General features: G+C 35.5%; 1 protein-coding gene across 3 annotated transcripts in view; it reads left to right on the forward strand.

Moving 5' to 3' along the window:
• LOC128858370 (protein-tyrosine sulfotransferase) overlaps positions 1-19166 on the forward strand; it is a 37426-nt gene that overhangs the window by 1414 nt on the left and 16846 nt on the right. For all 3 annotated transcript variants that reach the window (XM_054094574.1, XM_054094576.1, XM_054094575.1), the window contains exon 2: positions 2264-2394. In XM_054094574.1, the coding sequence (XP_053950549.1) occupies positions 2264-2394 (131 nt within the window). The remainder of the gene's footprint in view (positions 1-2263; positions 2395-19166) is intronic.

The raw sequence follows: 19166 nt of genomic DNA on the forward strand, positions 1-19166 counted from the left end.
CATCAGCCCTATATGTGCCTATGTCCTGCAACCCAGATCAGAGGAATGTTATCTGCATACCCAAGAGGTTTTATTTCCTCTTTGCAGGAGCTGATTAGATCCTTTAGATCTTCACCATGGCGCCGTCAGAGCTTTGACCGCGGTTTGACTATAGGAAGATAGGTTAATATCTCCGTCTCCGCTCCCACGTCCCCCAAGCATTTTGCATGCTTGCAGTATCGCAAAGGCTTCTGCCTGAAAAACACTAGTTGTATTCGGGAATTAGGTTTAAAAAGTGTATTATTTTTATTTAAAGTTAAAATTTTTTCATTAGTAGCAGAACAAGAGACAGCAGTTAAATGTATATGCATTTAAAAATACTTAAGCGTTTCCGTTTAGGGACTTTTTCTGTTATAAAAATGATTTTTCCGCTTCAATTGAACATGTCTCTTAAAAAAATTTACAAATACAGGGTCGCATAATTGGCATCCTTAATACGTACATGAATTCTAATGTCTGTTGCCATGTCGGTTTAATTTACGAGCTCTAATGCCCTTCAGAGGGTAGAGAGTAGCGGCCAACTAAACTAAACCGGGTTTCGTGATTATAAGTAATTTGGTTTGAATTTAGAATGTGGGAGCCGACGTGCTTACGATTAGCCACTTGAGACTGTCCTATCGTTCATGATTTCATCTCGTTACCGCAAATATTTTCTTTACTTTGATACCTCGGTGACATGTGGGTGCCCAAAATTAACTCACTGTCTCTGTTGAACTGAGGCTAAAGTATGTTGCACGTTTTTGCTTTTCCAAAGAACCACACAAACAATGGATTTTTCGATTCGATACCGAAACTGCCATTTCTTTCGATACTTCATTCGATTAATGTCAGCTGCAATTCTGCTGGGTCCAGCTTCCAATTTTCGCACACTCTTCGAGCTTCAGGTGGCACAGGTTCCCAAAATGTTTTAACCAAAAAGTAAAAAAATGCGATTTTAGCTGTATCTGACGTTTGTATCACGATTTTTTTTTATTTAAACAAAATCATACGCAGCATCTTTAAGTTTCTCTTTAAATATCACAGTATCACGCACCAACCCCAAAGATATAGGATATATAAACATTAAAGTCAAGTTGTTTTTTGTTTTTCTAATCACATAGCATCTTAAGTAAAGGATCTTTTAAAAAACGCTCCTAGATGTTGTTTTAAAATAGTGCATGTAAAAATTTAGATTCCTTCAGGTTTCACTAATTTTAATAATACGGCTCTAAAAAATTATTTGCGAAAAGTCACATCATTTAAATGCCCACCATGAGCACGTCTACAGGTAAAATCCTCCAAACAGTCGATCGATGAATACTTCATTGTTGACAACGTCGAGATATCGACTCAGAAGGTTGTGCTACAGCAGCAATATTCTCAACAGATCGTACAGTTTTTGGCATGCCAGTCCATTTTCTATACTCGGCAGAATCAGTTTCTTGAAGTTTTTTCTCCAACCTTTTAGTTTTCGACTCATTCGCAGGATTATTTTCATCAAAAAAATCACAATTTTATGAAAAGTTATTCTTAAAGATCGACCATTTGCATAATAAGTTTCAATAAATTTATCGCGTTATTCTATCATGTAAAATTGTACACCTGTCTACTTAACTATGTCAAAGATGAGAAAAAAAAACACTTATCGTTTAGGAATTATTCACTACTGACATCTTGCCGTCACTTTTGAAAGGCTTCATAAGTCTTCTTCTAGTTGACACTACAATCGGTTCTATGTGCCCTGGATTTTTATCCGGCTAAGAACTGTCACTCCAGCAGAATTCTCCCAAATACAGAAAGCTTCAACAAGAAGACAATTTTTCAAGATGTGGAAGCAAAGTCTAATATCACGACTGTTTTGACATTTAACACAGCAAAAGCTTAGGCAATGGTGATAGTACTATTTACATTTCGTTCGAAAATCTCATTAAAATACTCGTAATAAGATATAACTGTAAATACATAACCACTTGTTTTTGGTCTAATTGAGAAAGTGCTACTTATTTATTTAATAATTTCGCTGAAAAATATCCATAACAAATCAAAAGCAATAACCTGATCCAGATACTAAAAGTAAAAAAATTCCAGCCCAGTAAATAATTTGCAGGATGTCTCACACTTCAATGCCCAATTCCTTCCGAAGGTTAAAATTCGTTACGCACACTTCGCACATTCAAATTTATTGTTATTTGTGCTTCAATCGTACGAAAATTTAAATTATTTTATTTACTTTCATTCTTTGCAGAAATATGTTGTGGGCGAAGATCAAAAAGCTTACTCATATGGTCGCGAAATGCCGCTTATATTTATTGGCGGCGTGCCCAGATCAGGAACGACGCTGATGCGCGCCATGTTGGATGCACATCCGGATGTGAGGTGAGTGACCCATAAATCATTTACATACAAATGTATGTGTGTATAAACGTAATAGCGCAAGCAAGTCAAGTGGTTGCGTTCAACTACAATTATTTAAACATGTGTACAAATGTACATACATACATATGTACATGTCTACATATCGTAACAACAATATTGACGTGCTTCACGTAGTGGCAGCCATCAAAGGGCTCAGTGCCGTCAAAACAAGTGCTTAGGGAAAAACGTTTGAGATATTTCTGAGTGCATACATATGCATTGGCACTCAAGTTAAGTCGATACACGCACATATACGAGTACATAGAAGCACAAATGACTAGGCAAAAATAGGCGCAGTGTATTTGGCTTCGAACAGTTTAATCGACTTGGCCCCATAGGTACGCGATAAGCGTCAGCCGGCCGGCACTCATCGTCGTTCATACTTACATATGCATGTTTGTACTTACATACAAGCAAATGCACGTTAAAACAAACAAGTGTTTTTTCCATTATTTTCATGAGGTTCTCTTGCGACTTTCAGTAGCGTGGTCTACATTTTTGCTTTTTTTATGCTGAAGTTGGTATATAAACACATATGTAGTAGGTGTGTGTGTGTGTGTACCTGTTTGTTGGTTTATTGATTTTCCTTTCAACAGTTCAGCTGCCAATGCAAATTACTTTCTCATCAGCCTTTTTTATGTCTTTATTTAGGTGCTCATGCTTCCGCCACAGCTAAGCGTTTTTGTATTCCCCTATTCCTTGAGTTTTGCTGGATCAGCTATTTGTGTGTGTTAACTCATCTCCATTCCTTCGCCACACATACATGGGTATTAAATATCAATTTGCACACGTGTTATTGTGGTAAAAATATGCCCGCAGAAATGATAATCAAATTCCAGTTAGGGATTATCAGCATTTTGAAATTGAAATTTTTTGCTGATTTAATTACTTTGGTGTTGGTTGCCTGTCGACCCTACATATTGTGCTTATGTCTGATGTAGGATGTACATATACCAATGCACAGTGGTCCGGACAAAATTCAATTTTTCAACATTTTTGAAATAAAAATTTGATAATGCAGATGTTTTCTTAAATATTCAAAGCAGATTTCCTGAAAATATTACTTAATTTAAAAAATTTTTCATTGTAGTTTTTTGACTTTAAACATGAAATTGTATGCAAATCGTACTTCATACAAGAGTTTCATTTTCATGTCTGCAAATAAATATTACCATTTGATTGTTAACCAAATATTGAAAAAAAAAAAGAAGATAATTGAATATATTAACGGAAACAGTAATAATTCTCTTAAGTTGTGGTACAAAATCCAATTTTTTTTTTTGAAATTTCAAAATTTTTCGAAATTTTTTTTTTAAAGATCATTTTTTCGAGTGGTCCACACCGGTCCACTTGAAATCAACATTAGTGATGTAGCCACATATTTCAGCTATGATCTCAAACTGAAACCTGTTGCGCAAAGTTGCGCAAATTAAAAATAATGTAGCTTTTGTGCATTTACCAGCAGGCAAAACGTTACATATGGCTTATGCAATTTTGTGTAAAAGACAGAAAAAGACATCACAGACCCCATCAGCATTAAGAGACAACTAATTCATGGGAGTTTAATTATTAAACATGCTTTGCTGCCTATTGGCCAACTCTCCGAAGAGGCTCAGGAAGCACGCAATAAGGATTTGAAAAATTTTAGACAAAACAATACACGAAAAATTTCGAGAACTGACACAATGACAGATTTATTAAATGCTTTGCTTTGTTCATCAGATGTAGTTATAATATCAAAAACCAATGTTCCGAAAAACAAGCCAAAACCATTTTCAAAAAAGGTTCTTGCGCTTTTAAATTATAAAAATGATCCAGCCTCAGAAATCAGCTCATGAGAAACCGAGGATTCTGAATCATAAAAAAAAATTAAAAATTAAAAACAACTAAATATCCAAAAAAAATTAAACTAAAAACTAAAACAAAAAAAAATTAAAAAATTAAAAATAAAAAAAAATTAAAAATAAAAAAAAAAAATTCAAAAAAAAAAAAAAATTCAAAAAAAAAATTTTAAATAAAAAAAATCTAAAAACAAAAAAAAATGAGGAGAGAATAACCTTACCGTAAACCTCCACGTGGTACTCTCTGGGGTCGTGAAAAATGTAAAAATGTACTTACCAGCTAATTACGGAAGTAAAAATGTATTTATAGCATTCAATGAATTTAAAATTTGCTAAAACTAAGGTCAGATTCTCCGTCACTGATCCTTAATACCCCTAAATATATATTTTCAGCTTAATTAAATGAGTTTTTGAATTTTGTCCGCCAACGCCTTCTGGTCGGACCACTGTGCAATGGCTGGGAATATTTACCCAACAAACATGTGTACATACAGTAGATATATTTACAATAATAATACTAATCGACGCGAAGGAGCGCAGTTTGCATGATATACGGATAATTTTTGTATCAGCGCCGGAGTGGTAAGAATTTGTTAGGCGTCAAGATCTAGAACTGTTCAGCTACAGAAAACATTCATCATCTTCAATCATCAATTGAGAGAGTATAGAATATACTATATTTCTTAATGTTAAAAATTGCGTCTGATATATCAAAAGTGCTGGAATGAGAGTTAAAATAAGGATCGAAAGTGCCTTGATATTCGAGAGGGAAAATTAAGATTGAACTGAAGCCAGAAGGAACGGACTAAAAATAGACCCTGTGTATATTTTAACCATAAATACGTGTATTAATCCTAACATTTTTCTACGACTAGGCATATTAACATTCCTATCAAAATTTTATCATGATTGCCTGACATTTGCAAGAGTTATCTCCATCTCTACACGTGTTTTCGATTTCTTACAGTTTTAAAAATGGATTTGTATTTGCAACAACGAGCTTGTATTAAATTTTGTGTTAAAAATGATCCAATGGTGCGAAAATTTTTTAAATGTTTGGGAACTGTTTCGGTAATGTAAAAGTAAAGAAATTGTATGAACGCTTCAGAAGAGATCGTGAGTTAGTCGGGGATGACGAACGTAGTGGCAGGCCGTCGACATTGAAAACTGGTGAAAACATCAATAAAGTGAAATAAAAGTTGATCAATAACCGCAAATTAACCATCAGAGAGTTGAGAGAAAATATGGATATTGCTTATGGATCCGCCCAAGACATTTTAGTCATTGATTGGCTTTGCACAGTTAATAAAGATTCTTCAAAAAAGAATGAATTTCGCAACATGATGATGGCGAGTGTTTTGAAGACAATAATGAACAAACTAGTACTTTGAATTTTCTAAATATATTCCGGAAACTTTTTGATCAAGGTGGTTTGGTCTGAGTGTTTGCAAATTTTCATATGCAGACGATTTCAATTCAAATCAATTTCAAGTTTTTCCGTCTGCTGTAAGCTATTGTCAAATCTCGATAATGTCGCTACACTTAAAATGTATGAAATGCTTTCAGCTATCGCATCACCTTTGCCATATACATATTAATATGTAGACTTCAACGAATTCAAAAGCATTTTCTTCGTTACGCTCATAGATTGCTTAATTTTGATCATCCGATTCCTTTATATGTTGCAAGATGTGCCTTATTATATTTGAATTTGCTACAAAATAAAAGGAGTATTCTTTCACTCTACTTTATCTTTGATATCATCAGTGGTGTAATTGACTGCCCTTCTTTCTTTTAAAGCGTATTCTTACTTTATAAATAATACACAAACGGTTTGACTTTTTTAACAATTTTTTTTTTATTATCGAGTTTCAACATATACATTTAAGTATGAAATTCGATTTCTTTTGCATGACCACCGCGTGCACGTTTTACGAAGTCCAATCGTTGAACCCAATTTTCGACCACTCTTTTGCATAAATCGTCCGAAATTCCGTTCAATATTGGCTCTGAGTTCACAAACCGTCGCCGGCTTGTTACTGTAGACCAATGACTTCACATAACCCCAAAGAAAATAGTCTAGAGGCGTCAAATCACACGAGCGCGGCGGCCATTCGACCGGTCCATTTCTGGAAATAATGCGCTCATCGAATTTACTCTTGAACAAATCAATTGTAGCGTGTGCTGTGTGGCTTGTGGCCCCGTCCTGTTGAAACCACATGCCGTCTAAGTCCATACCATTCAATTGCGGCCAAAAATAATAGTTTATCATGTCGCGGTATCGATTTCCATTCACAGTAACATGGCGATCGTTCTCGTCAACGAAAAAATATGGGCCAATTACGCCGCCGGCATGTAAACCGCACCAAACAGTGATTTTTTCGGGATGCAACGGAGCCTTATGAATCACGTGTGGATTGCTTTCTGCCCAGTAACGCATATTTTGCTTGTTGACAAAGCCATTGAGCCAAAAGTGAGCTTCATCACTGAAGATGATTTTTTGGAAAAAATCTGGATCATTTTCGAGTTGATCTTCAGCCCAATTTACGAATCGACGTCGCTTCAAATGGTCAAACGGCTTCAGTTCTTGTGTCAGCTTGATCTTGTACGGATGTAGGCCAAGATCATTTCGCAAAATTCGCCACAATGACGACACAGAAAGGCCCAATTGTTGAGAACGTCGTGTGAGCGACACATTTGCGTCTTCTTGAACTGAAGCCCTGGCGGCAGCAATATTTTTAACCCTTCGTGCACTTCTTGCTCTCACTGGCACCGGAACATTATGTAGCGAAAACGTAGATACAAATTTTTTCACTAGACGGTCGATTGTCGAACGGGATGGCTTGTTAAATGAACCGTAAAATGGCCGTAATGCTCTTAAAGTAGCAGCAACAGAACGATTATTTTCATAACAAATTTGCACGATTTGCAATCGTTGCTCAAGTGTGTAGCGTTCCATGATGAAATGTATACTAATGAAGTTTACAAATGACAAGGGAAAAATAAAAAATATTGCGTCGTTCGCCCTCCCTATCGGAAAAAAGTTGAAGCGCACCTATTGAAAAACGCCTTATTTAAAAAACCTGCAGAGTAATGATTTTTTTCTGGGGTGGGTTAGAACGGTTCATGACTCCTATGCACCGATATCGAGAACACTGAATCAATGAATTGAAAAAAAAACTGATTTTAAATCGATTATTATAGCCAATCTATGTAAATTTGGTACGACGGATGCCAGACTATCGTACCATTTTCAATACCAGTCTTACTAATATGATTAACTGAATTCTGTAGACCACTTCTTTAAAAATTGCCAGAGCAGCTCTCGCTTTATTAGCAGTGGTGCAAATGTGAAGATTGAAATTAAGTTTGCCATCCATTGTAAGTCCTAAGTTAGAGCTTTTCGCGAAAAGCGTGTTCCTTAACATTTCTTAAGGTTTAATGGCATATCATTTGCGTTCTTTCACTAATTACAAAGCCGCTGCCAGTATTTAAGAGCATTCAATGATCCTGAGCCGCAGTTTTCTTCGAATGAAAGCATAAAATTAAATTATTACAGGGAAGGCAAGTGCGGATTTGATGTTTTTTTAATATTTCCACTAAACGCTGACCGCTAATTGATGGCGGAATGCCAATTAAACTCTTGAACAATATTTACTTCTAGTGCTGAGGCGGTCGCTGGGGTTGTTCCACAGATTTTACTTTTGAGGTACCTCCAATCCCTAGAATTAAGATGGGACGACACAAAATAATCGTCCAGCATGGGTACAGGAATTGACGATTTTCTACAAAACTCAGACCAATTATTCCACTGCTTGTCAATGCACTACACAGCGTCTCTTTGGGTCTGTGAAGTGGCTGTTAATATTGTAATAGTGGGTTCTATTCGTTAGGTAACCAGTAATGATAATTTTGCTTATTTACATTTCCATTTAAATGAAAACGGGCTAAATCACTCCGAAATATAGTATTGACCGCACGAAATCGCTTCAAGATTGTCTCGCAGAATTTTTTACGCAAATTGTAATGGTTAAGCTTAAGCGTTAACATGATTTGAATTTTAAAAGAGTGAAGTCTAAGATCCTTCCTCATATTTCATGCACAATAATGTAGTTCTCAGTGCAGCCGCTTTCGTGTGCACGAGCTGACATGGATTATCGTGAAAACTTGTAACGACGAGTGCAATATTTTCATTTGTACTCGATGACCGGCTGTGGCCATGGGCTGTGTGGTACCGAACTTGTTGCGCGGACCCTTCACTTGAGGGATCACGGAAATGTTGAGTATTGTAACGTGAACAAAATTTACGGCGAACAGTTGCACACGAATCATTAGCCTTGAAAAACGCTTTGTGGCGAACGCATGTTGTTCACTCGTCCACTGCGACACTAAATAACCCGCACGAATAACGAAGTTAAATGAGTTCCCTCTTCGCTCATACGCTCAGCAGTTAGGGAGAAACTTTAAATTAAAAACCGAATTAGGCCATCGGACACCCTGTTGTTTCATGAGCGTAAAAGAATTATTTTTCTGGAGAAAATTGACAAAGAGAGCATACAAATTTAAATTAACTAAAGAAAAAAACAATCATTTTAAAAAGATTTGAATACTTTGAACATTTTTAATATAATTAATATTTGAAAATTTTTCTAACCAGACATTTTTTGAATTGCGTGACGACAGCAGCTCTAAAAAAGGCTCACTCAAAGTATTAAAAAATTAAAAATTTGAAACTGGAACATGGCTTTGAAATTTCTATATGGACATTTTTTAAAGTAAGAGTACCATTTACGGTATATTAAGATAAATGCAGTGTTTCAAAAATTATGTAATAAGAAATGTGTATTTTGGAAAAAATTGACTCCAGTAGCGCATTTTGCTTCAGAGATTACGTCGTCTCTACTTCGGTGGCTATTTGTGTACATATGTATGTATGTGTGTAGGTAATCCGTTCGTATTTGTATTCTATATCTGTGGGAATGTAGGTTAACTTTACTCAGTTGATTTATGACTGCCTCTGCTATTGAATGAAAGTTGGTAAACACTTTGCCCTGTGGGCGATTGAATTATAACTGTGGCATAACTTTTGGAAATTTAGAAACATTTGATTAAATTCCAAAATAGCCTGGTGTACAAAATAACTTATAGTACAAAATGTTATGCTATTGTATAGGTAAAATGTTATTACTAAACGTCAATGTTCCTATTCTTCAAAAAATAACTCGTATCTGTTGAGCGATTCCATGTCAAGTGATCCAAGTATTTTGGACATTGTAGTAAATTTTTTTGAAAATGTTTTGTTTGCGGGTTGAGCTAATATACAATAAGAAGTAAACTGAAAAATTTTCGAAAAAATACAATAAGTTTGCAATTTATTCAGTGCTGAAAATTTTAGAATTGTTTAAAGTGAAATATCTTCGGTTTTTTTTTACATTTTACATTTACGTTACATTTCATATGGGATGTAATTTTATTTTTTATTTTAACAAAGCGCACCGTCGAGAACATAAATTCTAGTTTTCGGAAGGGGTAATTAGTTATTTGAGTTTAGCTTCAAATTTTTATAAAGAGTTTTGTTTTTTAGATAATAAGGCTATCAAGAATTTTTTCATATAACTTTATTCTTTATCTATTATATTAAAAAAAAATATTGATGAAACGAAATTGATGTATTCCTTCAAAATTTAATATTTTTTTTTTATAGATTTGGCTTAAAAAAGTATTCAGAGCGCTTTTCTGGGGAACATTTTGACTTATTCATATTTGGAGTTTTCATTATAACTTGAGCGGGTTTAGAACCTAAACTCGAAGCAAAAATAAGTGAAGTTCTGTATTCTCACACTTCACGATATAAACTCAAATAACTATTCAATCCTTATTTTCAAAACTAGAACTTATATTCCCGGTAATGCGTTTTTTTTTTAATCAAAAATAAAATCGCAACGATTTTATATATAAAAACACGGTTCGCTTTTTTCGGCCCAAACTTACTGCATTGAAATACTGATTTGCTTGACGGGCGTATACCGCAGCTCATTTGAAGAGAAAAGGAGTTTTGTCCAAATCAATATTGTGCGGGAACCTCCAGTGGCAACTCGAGCAAACAGGAACACCAGTATTTGTTTGTTTAAATGAAATAAAAACTCAGTAACTGTTTTCGATACTTCGGCTAATCGCACAAGTTGTGAGCTGTTTGGAGCATATGTAGAAGAATCGTCCTGGCCACTTCCAAGTGAATGGCGATCAGTAACTTTCCCCACTTGCGTGGACTTCTACATATGAAACCATCCTGCAAACGATCGCAGGCGATGGAACGATGCGCTGTATGAACCTTACGACGACATAGACATAGCGCAGCGAATAAAGATCCAGCGGCTACGTTGGCTGGGTCATGTCGACCGAATGGATACAAACGGTCCGGCTTTGAAAGTATTCGATGCCGTACCAGCTGGTGGTAGCATAGGAAGAGGAAGGCCTTTGCGTTGGAAAGATCAGTTGGTGAAGGACTTGACTTCACTTGGTGTGTCCAACTGGCGCCGGTTAGCACGAGAAAGAAACGACTGACGCGCTTTGTTAAAATTGGCCAAAATCGCGTAAGCGGTTATCGCACCAATTAAGAAGAAGAAGAATTTGAGATTTAACAGAAAAATTATAAAATATTGAAAGTCGTGTTAAAACAAAATAATTCGTGTAAAACATTTTTTTTGTCCTTTTAACTCGTGTTAAATCAAATTTGTGCAAAAAGATAATTAAAATAACTTAAAACTATGTGATTGCTTCCGTGCAGGTTTATTTGAAGTTAAAACGTTCACCGCGTATATAAACTTGCATTCTCTCGCGTCTTCACTTTTCTACTTTTATAATTAAATTTTAATTATTCGATTGAAATTCGCGTTTTTTCATAAGTTTTATTTCATTTTCCTTTTCTTGAAAATACATACGTCTGCGTTTAGCTGCAATAGCATTTCCCCTTTACTGGTAATTAGATCATTTAATTACCTTTTCCATCATAGTCGATTGCCTTGGCATGTACTTTGGCATGGTATGTTGCCGTAGCTAGAAGTGGAGCATATCACGTATGCAGAAATACAAACAGACAATTTTCATATACACACGTACAAAATTATTCACACAAAGTATGAATTTTAAAATTGAACTGATTTAATTTTTATAACAAACCAATCTATGCTTTCGAATAAGTCCCAAAAACTGAAAAAGTTAAACATTAGCCCTACATTCAAGGCTTTAGTAAATACATACAATATATATATTTTTTTTTATGATCATTCGAAACTCAACTAATTTGGTAATTTCAAGTTTTGCTTTCGAGTTTTTAATTCATCATGGGTCGGAAACAACCAGACACAACTGAAGCTGAAAGAAAAATAAGTTTGCATATGCATATTGAGGGTAAATCATATGCAGAAATCGGTCAAAGGGTGTATTGAAGTCGTTGTACTGTTTAAAGCATAATATAACGTTTTAAAGAGCAAACAAATCTTAAGAGCAGACCTCATACTGGAAGACCTCGCAAATTGAACCTCAGTGACGAACCCCATATAATAAGAAAAATAAAAAAGTCCATCCGAAAACAGTTCAAAGGGCCTTGAAACGTGCCGGATATAGCTCTAGAATGGCTTTAAGGAAACCACTCATCAGCAAAGTCAATGAAAATAAAAGGGAAGAGTTCGTAAAGGAATAGAAAAATAAGCCACTACCGAATTCGAAAAATGCAATACAGTAAGGACATTGAATCATGGTGGTGGGGGTGTAATGGTGTGGGGATGTATGTCAACGGCAGGCGTGGGTAATCTTGTATTTATTGCTGGTACTGTGGATAAATTACATTACCATAATATTTTAAAAGAAAACTTGCATGAAAGGGCGCAAAAACTTTGTGTTGGATATAACTTTTATTTTCAACACGATAATGAGCGCAAGCCTATTACCCACGGCGTGCGTATGTGGATCATACATCAGGTGCCCCACATTCTTCCAGCATCACCACAGTCTCCAGGCTTGAATCCTATTGAACATTTATGAGATGAACTCGGTAGGCGTGTCGCTAAAATTAACATAACTAGGAAAACTCAACTAAAGGAGGTACTCCAACAGGAATGGCAAAATTTGGGTCCAAATTTGATTAAAAAAATAGTTCACTCTATGCCAAATAGACTAAATGAAGTCATCAGGCAAAAAGAAATGCTTACTAAATATTAAAATTTCATTAGACTTAATATTTTATTTGTGAATTATTGAATTGTGCGAATAATGTTGTCCCTTAAAAGTATGAAAACTTCTGAGATTTTTGTTAATTTTTCTTTCAAGGAGTAAGGAGTTTTGTAAAGTTTATGTTAGTTTTAAATAAGAAATAGTAAATTGTGTATTTTTCTTATATTAACATTTTTAATTATTGTACATACATTTTTTCTCAAGGCACAGTTTATCGATTGAAAAATTAGTAGTCGTGTGAATAATTTTGTCCGTGTGTGTATGACTTACAAATTTCGTAGATAACTCCAAGCTATACTTACATATGTGACCATCGAAAACTCTAATTAACCCTTGTCCAAATGTTGTTCCAAATAAAAAATAACATCATAATATTGTAGACATAGCAACTAACTTTCTTATTTACAACTTATATCTATTGCGAAGTCATATCAATTTACTCTGAATATGGTGTAAATTCTAATACGAGTACAAACAGAACTGGAGAAGCTCTCTATTTCTATCAGCACAACTCATTGCCATCAGAGCGGAGCGCCCGTTTGTCATAGCAGCAGAGTGTACAAACCTACATATGAGTATGAATACACATAATGTAAGGATAGATAATCTGCCTATTAGTTCAGTTAAGCGCGTTGTTAGTGTAAATCATCACCAGTATGCACAGTTTAGCAAAACATACACACTTTCAGGCATATATTGTACATTCAAATATATTGTACATTTATTTATCGAGTATTTCATGAATTCTGATTTATGCTCGTTTGGGTCCTTAAATTATGCAACTATTATGACATAAGCAAACACTACAGGGAATATGTTAGAATAAGAAAAGCACATAGAAAGTACAATGCGCTTCAGCAGAATATTTTTGAAAATACATACATATATAACATCCATATAGATGTATGAAATGCTTATAAAGTGTGAACCATCGGTGGGGGTTTTTCTTGCAATCACCTCAAATTGTGACACTCAGCTATTTTGCGCTCGAAACGTTGGCAGAAGCAGAGTACCAGACCACCGCGGCATTTGATGGTTGGCTTTACTGTTCAACACTTCGAAACATCGAAAGTGTATTTCCAAAGTGGATGCTGTTTCGCTCAGACTCTGCTTTTCTTGAAAATAATTTTAATTTTCTGCTAAGCAGGTATGTTAACAACCAAAACGATTCGCACGTTATCGGCACGCTTTTGGAGGGGGGTTGAAATTGATAGTACGAATTTGGACGATCTTTGGTATCAGCACCATGCATGAGAACTATCGATAATCGATAACTATGGTTTGCCAGCTGAGAATGGAAAAAAAGTCTGTTCACGAAGTTCACAGAGCACTGGAGGTATCACCGGTCCTTATTAATTTCGAAATGAGAAAGGAACTGTCTTTACGGTGATTAGTTATTGAGCCATGCTTACTGAATTTCTGTTTCCAAAAATTAATCAGAGTGTGAACAACATCGGATTATAATAAACGATGATCGACCCCTACACAAAAATGTTACCGCCTTCGAATGGCTTACGAATCTAAATAAAAAATTAAAATTTACATCCGTGGCCCTTTAGTAAAACAACTTATGTGACTTTAATTGGTTTTGCTTTAAGGTCAATAAATTATAATCTATTATGGAAAAAATAGTATTTTCTTCAAATTTTATTAAAAGGGTTACTAAAATTGCTGCTATTAATGATTAATTGAATAAATATTTGAAGGAACGCAAGAAATTTAGTACCTTACAGAAAAAAAGGGTATTTGTTTTATCAAAAGTATGCAGAAGTAGATTAGCAAGGGTTGCTTTGGGTTTGCCCAGCCCATTTTGTGAGCATATCAGTTTTGAATTTAATTATTAAATTTCGTACGAATCATTTATTTTATTGATTCAGTTTTTAATTTAATTATTAAATTTCGTAGAATCATTTATTTTATTGATTTATTTGAAGTTTTAGATACTACCGGAATATTGAAACAATTCCTTAAGTGTAGTAAAAAAGTTGCCTGGTTATGTACAATATTGCATTTTATTGTAATTGAATAATGTTGGATGAAAATGGATAATTGTTGGCTCCGTTTGTACATAAGCATCTACTAGTTGGAAGGTACATATACAAGGACATACATAGGTATGTCCGCCTTTGTACCCGTACGCATTATTGTGCATAAGGAATCTAAGAACATTCATATTTCCTTTTCATATTTTGTATTTTACGAAAATCCAGATTAGAGCTTGCCATAGCATATTACAATATTTATGTTAAATATACGTATAGATGTATATATGTATATATATGTGTGTGTGTAAATCAGAGGGTGCTTCTAAGCTTGGCAAGCAGCTGCCAAGTGCCAAACATAAAAGCCTCCTGCTGCACGCTATAAATTCAGTTGAGTTCTCTTGGTTGAAGGTTTCCAACTGTCCTGGCTGCCTTTCTGCTCCGTTGCTTTAGTTGCACCAACTGAGTTGGTTGGCTGGCTGGCTCGTTTGTATTGCACTTCCAAAATGGACGGATAAGATAATTCGTTGTGATGTACGGTTTTTGTATATTTATGTTCGAAAACCGAGGCCAGAAAGAGGACATTCTGTAAAATGAAACGAACGAAAAAAAATATATATATTTATATAAAAGTAAAATCCCCTGCATACTAACAGGCGCGCGCGTACCATTGAGGCTTCTCTTACACACTTGTAAATGTTGATATAATTTCTTCTTTTTTAAGCTACTCTTTGTTGACCAAAATAGGTATCCAGTACAAATATAGTACAAGCTTCCACAAAATGGGCGAAATTGAAGTGAAACAGAACTTTTTTTTTGCAAAAAAGGTTGTACATATTTGAAGAAACGAAACTGACAAGCAGTTGTATGCGGGTGGCATTCCAACTGAAGTTGAAGGTGCAGCTTGCTGATGGTGCTGCGCCATTTCCTAGAGTTCTTGGCAAACGTTGCTGAAATGCAATGCCTACGTTTGTATGTACATTCTAGTGCCTCGTAGATAAATGCCTGTACCTTTCTGGTGTAGATGGGTTGGTGTGGCTGTGTATATACTGCATGCCAACATGTACTGCAATTTTTGAACCCAAGGTAAAACTACATAAAGGTAAGCTGTTGGTAGAGCAGTACAAACACTAGATAAAGGGAAGCTGAATGGTAGCAATCGATCTGCTCCCCGAGTCTTCTGAAAAAAAAAAAACAAAAGAAAAAAAAAAACTACATCTCTCATTGATGTTTCGCGTCTGCTTTTGGTACAAAAAAAATTGTTTTCAAAAAATATTTTGCTTAAAAATATTTTATCCTAAATGTGGGAAAGAACCAGAGTTATATGACTTAAAAAGCTCTATACCACAATTTTCTACATTGAATAAATCTCAAAATTATACATTTTTTTTTAATTTTCAGCTTACTTCTTATTATATAGGGTTGTTCAATAGGTGCGCTTCAACTTTTTTACGATAGGGAGGGCGAACGACGCAATATTTTTTATTTTTCGCTTGTTATTTGTAAACTTCATTAGTATACATTTCATCATGGAACGCTACACACTTGAGCAACGATTGCAAACCGTGCAAATTTTTTATGAAAATAATCGTTCTGTTGCTGCTACTTTAAGAGCATTACGACCATTTTACTGCCCATTTAACAAGCTGTCCCGTTTTGGGGTTATGTGAAGTCATTGGTCTACAGTAACAAGCCGGTGACGATTTGTGATCGGAATTTCGGCCGATTTATGCAAAAAAGTGGTCGAAAATTGGGTTCAACGATTGGGCTTCGTAAACCGTGCACGCGGTGGTCATGCAAAAGAAATCGAATTTCATACTTAAATGTATATGTTCAAACTCGATAATAAAAAAAAAATTAGTTAAAAAAGTCAAACCGTTTGTGTTTTATTCAAAAAAGTTCAAAAGTTGAAGCGCTCTTACTGAAAAACCCTATACTATACTCAAGCCTACAAATAAACTAATTTTCGCAAAATTGAAAACCATGTCCAAATTACTTGCACCTCTCGACATGCAATCACTCTGCTTCGGAACGGCATAAAATGTCTAAAATTATATAAGATCTATATTTTAGTTTTAGTATTCATTTAATATTAAAATATATTAGAAAAAAGTGGAATGGCCTCATATGTACATATGACGAAGTGAGGGCTCAAATCGCTATTAATAGATACAAAAAGGGGCAAAGGCGGTGGCCGTCTTCCACCTAACAACACTGCTAAGTAGGTGAGGCGCATATAAATACCATAAATGAGTGAGATTAATATTCACTTTCCATTGTAATTGCAAGAATTATATATATTTTTGCTGATTGATGAGTCTTAAAAGCAGCAAGAGGTTTGAAGATATTATTGACTTGCTCCCAATTTACAATTAGAAGCATTGGGTATAAACTTTTGCTATCTGCTCACACTTGTTCTACCATATTTGTATTTTTGTTTTTTCATACTCATTCAATTTTAGTTAGACATTTAAATTTCAACACAAGTGAAATGGCTGAAATTTAACAAAATTACGCACGTGCTCTCCTGCATTGCAGAATTTATGGTCATTACTGATAACTACCATTCGTTTTTGTCAAGAAAAAAAAAATCGCCGAAATAAAACTATCGTGTAAGAAAAGTACACAGCTAGAAATTTATGTGCCGACGAATAACGGTGAAAAGACAAAGACCGTGGAATTGTGGCAGGCAGTAGAGTCGGTTTGTTCGGCTGACTGGCTGCTCGGTACGAGTTATGCGTTGTCATTTGTTTTCTAGATTCATTGCAAATTTTCCTACTTTTTTCATGCCGCTACAACACACAAACTTATGTACGACACACCAGAAAAGCGTAAAAGGAAATTTATTCCTTCTCCTTCTCCTTTATTTTCGTTTGCTGTGCGCGTCGCACACATCAGTCATTGCGAGATAGAGGAATGTAAAATGAAGTGTAAGTAGACGCATAGCTGGCATGTGATTGCCTCGTCCCATTCCAATTCTTTGTAATCTCACTACATGCAGGGTATTTTAAGTGCGAGTTTTTGTTCTTTAGGAGTGTTCGATGGCATTTGATTTGACAGGTGTCAAGTAGAAATCTACAATTTACTAAGATAAGTGCAATTTTGCTCAAGATTCGTATACAGATAAATAAGATTTAGTTCAAAAATGTTGAATCTGTTAAAAATTGCAAAATTGCGGATATTTTCAGGTGTTATAGGGTAACCAGATAAGTAGGATAGGATAATAAGTCTAAATAAAATAACAAGGGTTTGATTTTGACGATTTGATATTTCACAATCAATTTGGGTTTTATTTTAAAGCTATCATTTAAATGGATGCCTTGGCTTCGCTGGCAGTGCTTCAAATGGTCGGCCCCATTTTTGATGACGTATTTCTGGCAATATTGACACACATTTTGACTGCGCTTGGATAGCTTGCTGGCGTAGACTAAGGACTTTACGTAGCCGCAGAAAAAATAATCGACAGTTGCCTGATGGCATTTGAGTTACAACTTCGAGCGCCGCGCCGCTTGCATGGCATGTATGGCCATATGGTTGGACCCATAGCTCGGATATATCGATGTTGGCGATATCTGGCTATAGAAACATCGTTAATATCGTTCAACACTGAATATCATTGACTGCAATGAAGCCTCTTTCCTAATTTTGCAAGAAATAAAATACGATGTTGCCGCCATATCATAAACCGCACCGCACCGTCCATGTTGTTACTGTTGTAGCAACTCATCAAGCCATATCCAGAACGTAATTGAGCCAAAATTATGCTGGTCTCACGAGACAGCTAAAGCTCTTTGTCTGCAATGGGTGATGATGGTTGGACTCCGATGATGCCCAAGTGCCGTTGGGAATTTAGGAAGATCATAAGAGACTCCCAATGAATTTTGTTCATTGTCTGTCTTTTAACTCTTAACTGTTGTAGTCGTGTTTGATCCCGGATATCGTCAGTATAGTCGAAAAGATGTCTCTTGACTCGCCTTGGAGGTGGCTTGGCCTCTAGCAAGTGCCTGCTGGGGTAATTCCTATGGTAGCAACCTAGTAGGAGTTGCGTGCTGAGCATCTCGTTGGAGAGATGTTGCAGGCGAGACATCATTAGGCATCCCGTGGTTGTCCTGATGGCAGTCATCTGTCAGGCCAACAGTCAATCTTAGTGTTTACTATAATAAAGACAAACTTGCTTCTTGAGATTGCTGCTGAGTGAAAAATGTGCCTGGTTCGAGGATACCAATAACGGCCAACGCATCGTTTTCCTTCAATTCTTCCTTCCAGTATTAATTGTAACATTTGGTGTTTGGTGTATCTCATTATGTTTCCAAGATAGGCTATCTTGCTACATTTTATTGTTTATAGAAGGTCACGGTCTCGATAAATTCGTCGTAGAAACTCCATGTTAGAACCCGGATCGGTCCACGGAATTTTTAAAATTCGCCTAAAAATCCACATTTCCAAGGTCTCGAGTTTGTTCATGTTAGCGACTTTGTGTGTCCAACACATATCATATGACCACTCATGAACACAAAAGGAACTTTAAGATTCATATCGAAGTCAAGGCAACTTAAGATCTTTCCAAACTTACAGAATGTAGGTCTAATCATTTCTATTCCAGTTCTTCTTCGACTTATGTATCACAATTTTTATTAAGTCAGAAACCAAGACATAATATTGAAAAAAAAAAAAAAAA

Source organism: Anastrepha ludens, chromosome 3 (assembly GCF_028408465.1).
Source record: "Anastrepha ludens isolate Willacy chromosome 3, idAnaLude1.1, whole genome shotgun sequence".
Lineage (NCBI taxonomy): Eukaryota > Metazoa > Arthropoda > Insecta > Diptera > Tephritidae > Anastrepha > Anastrepha ludens.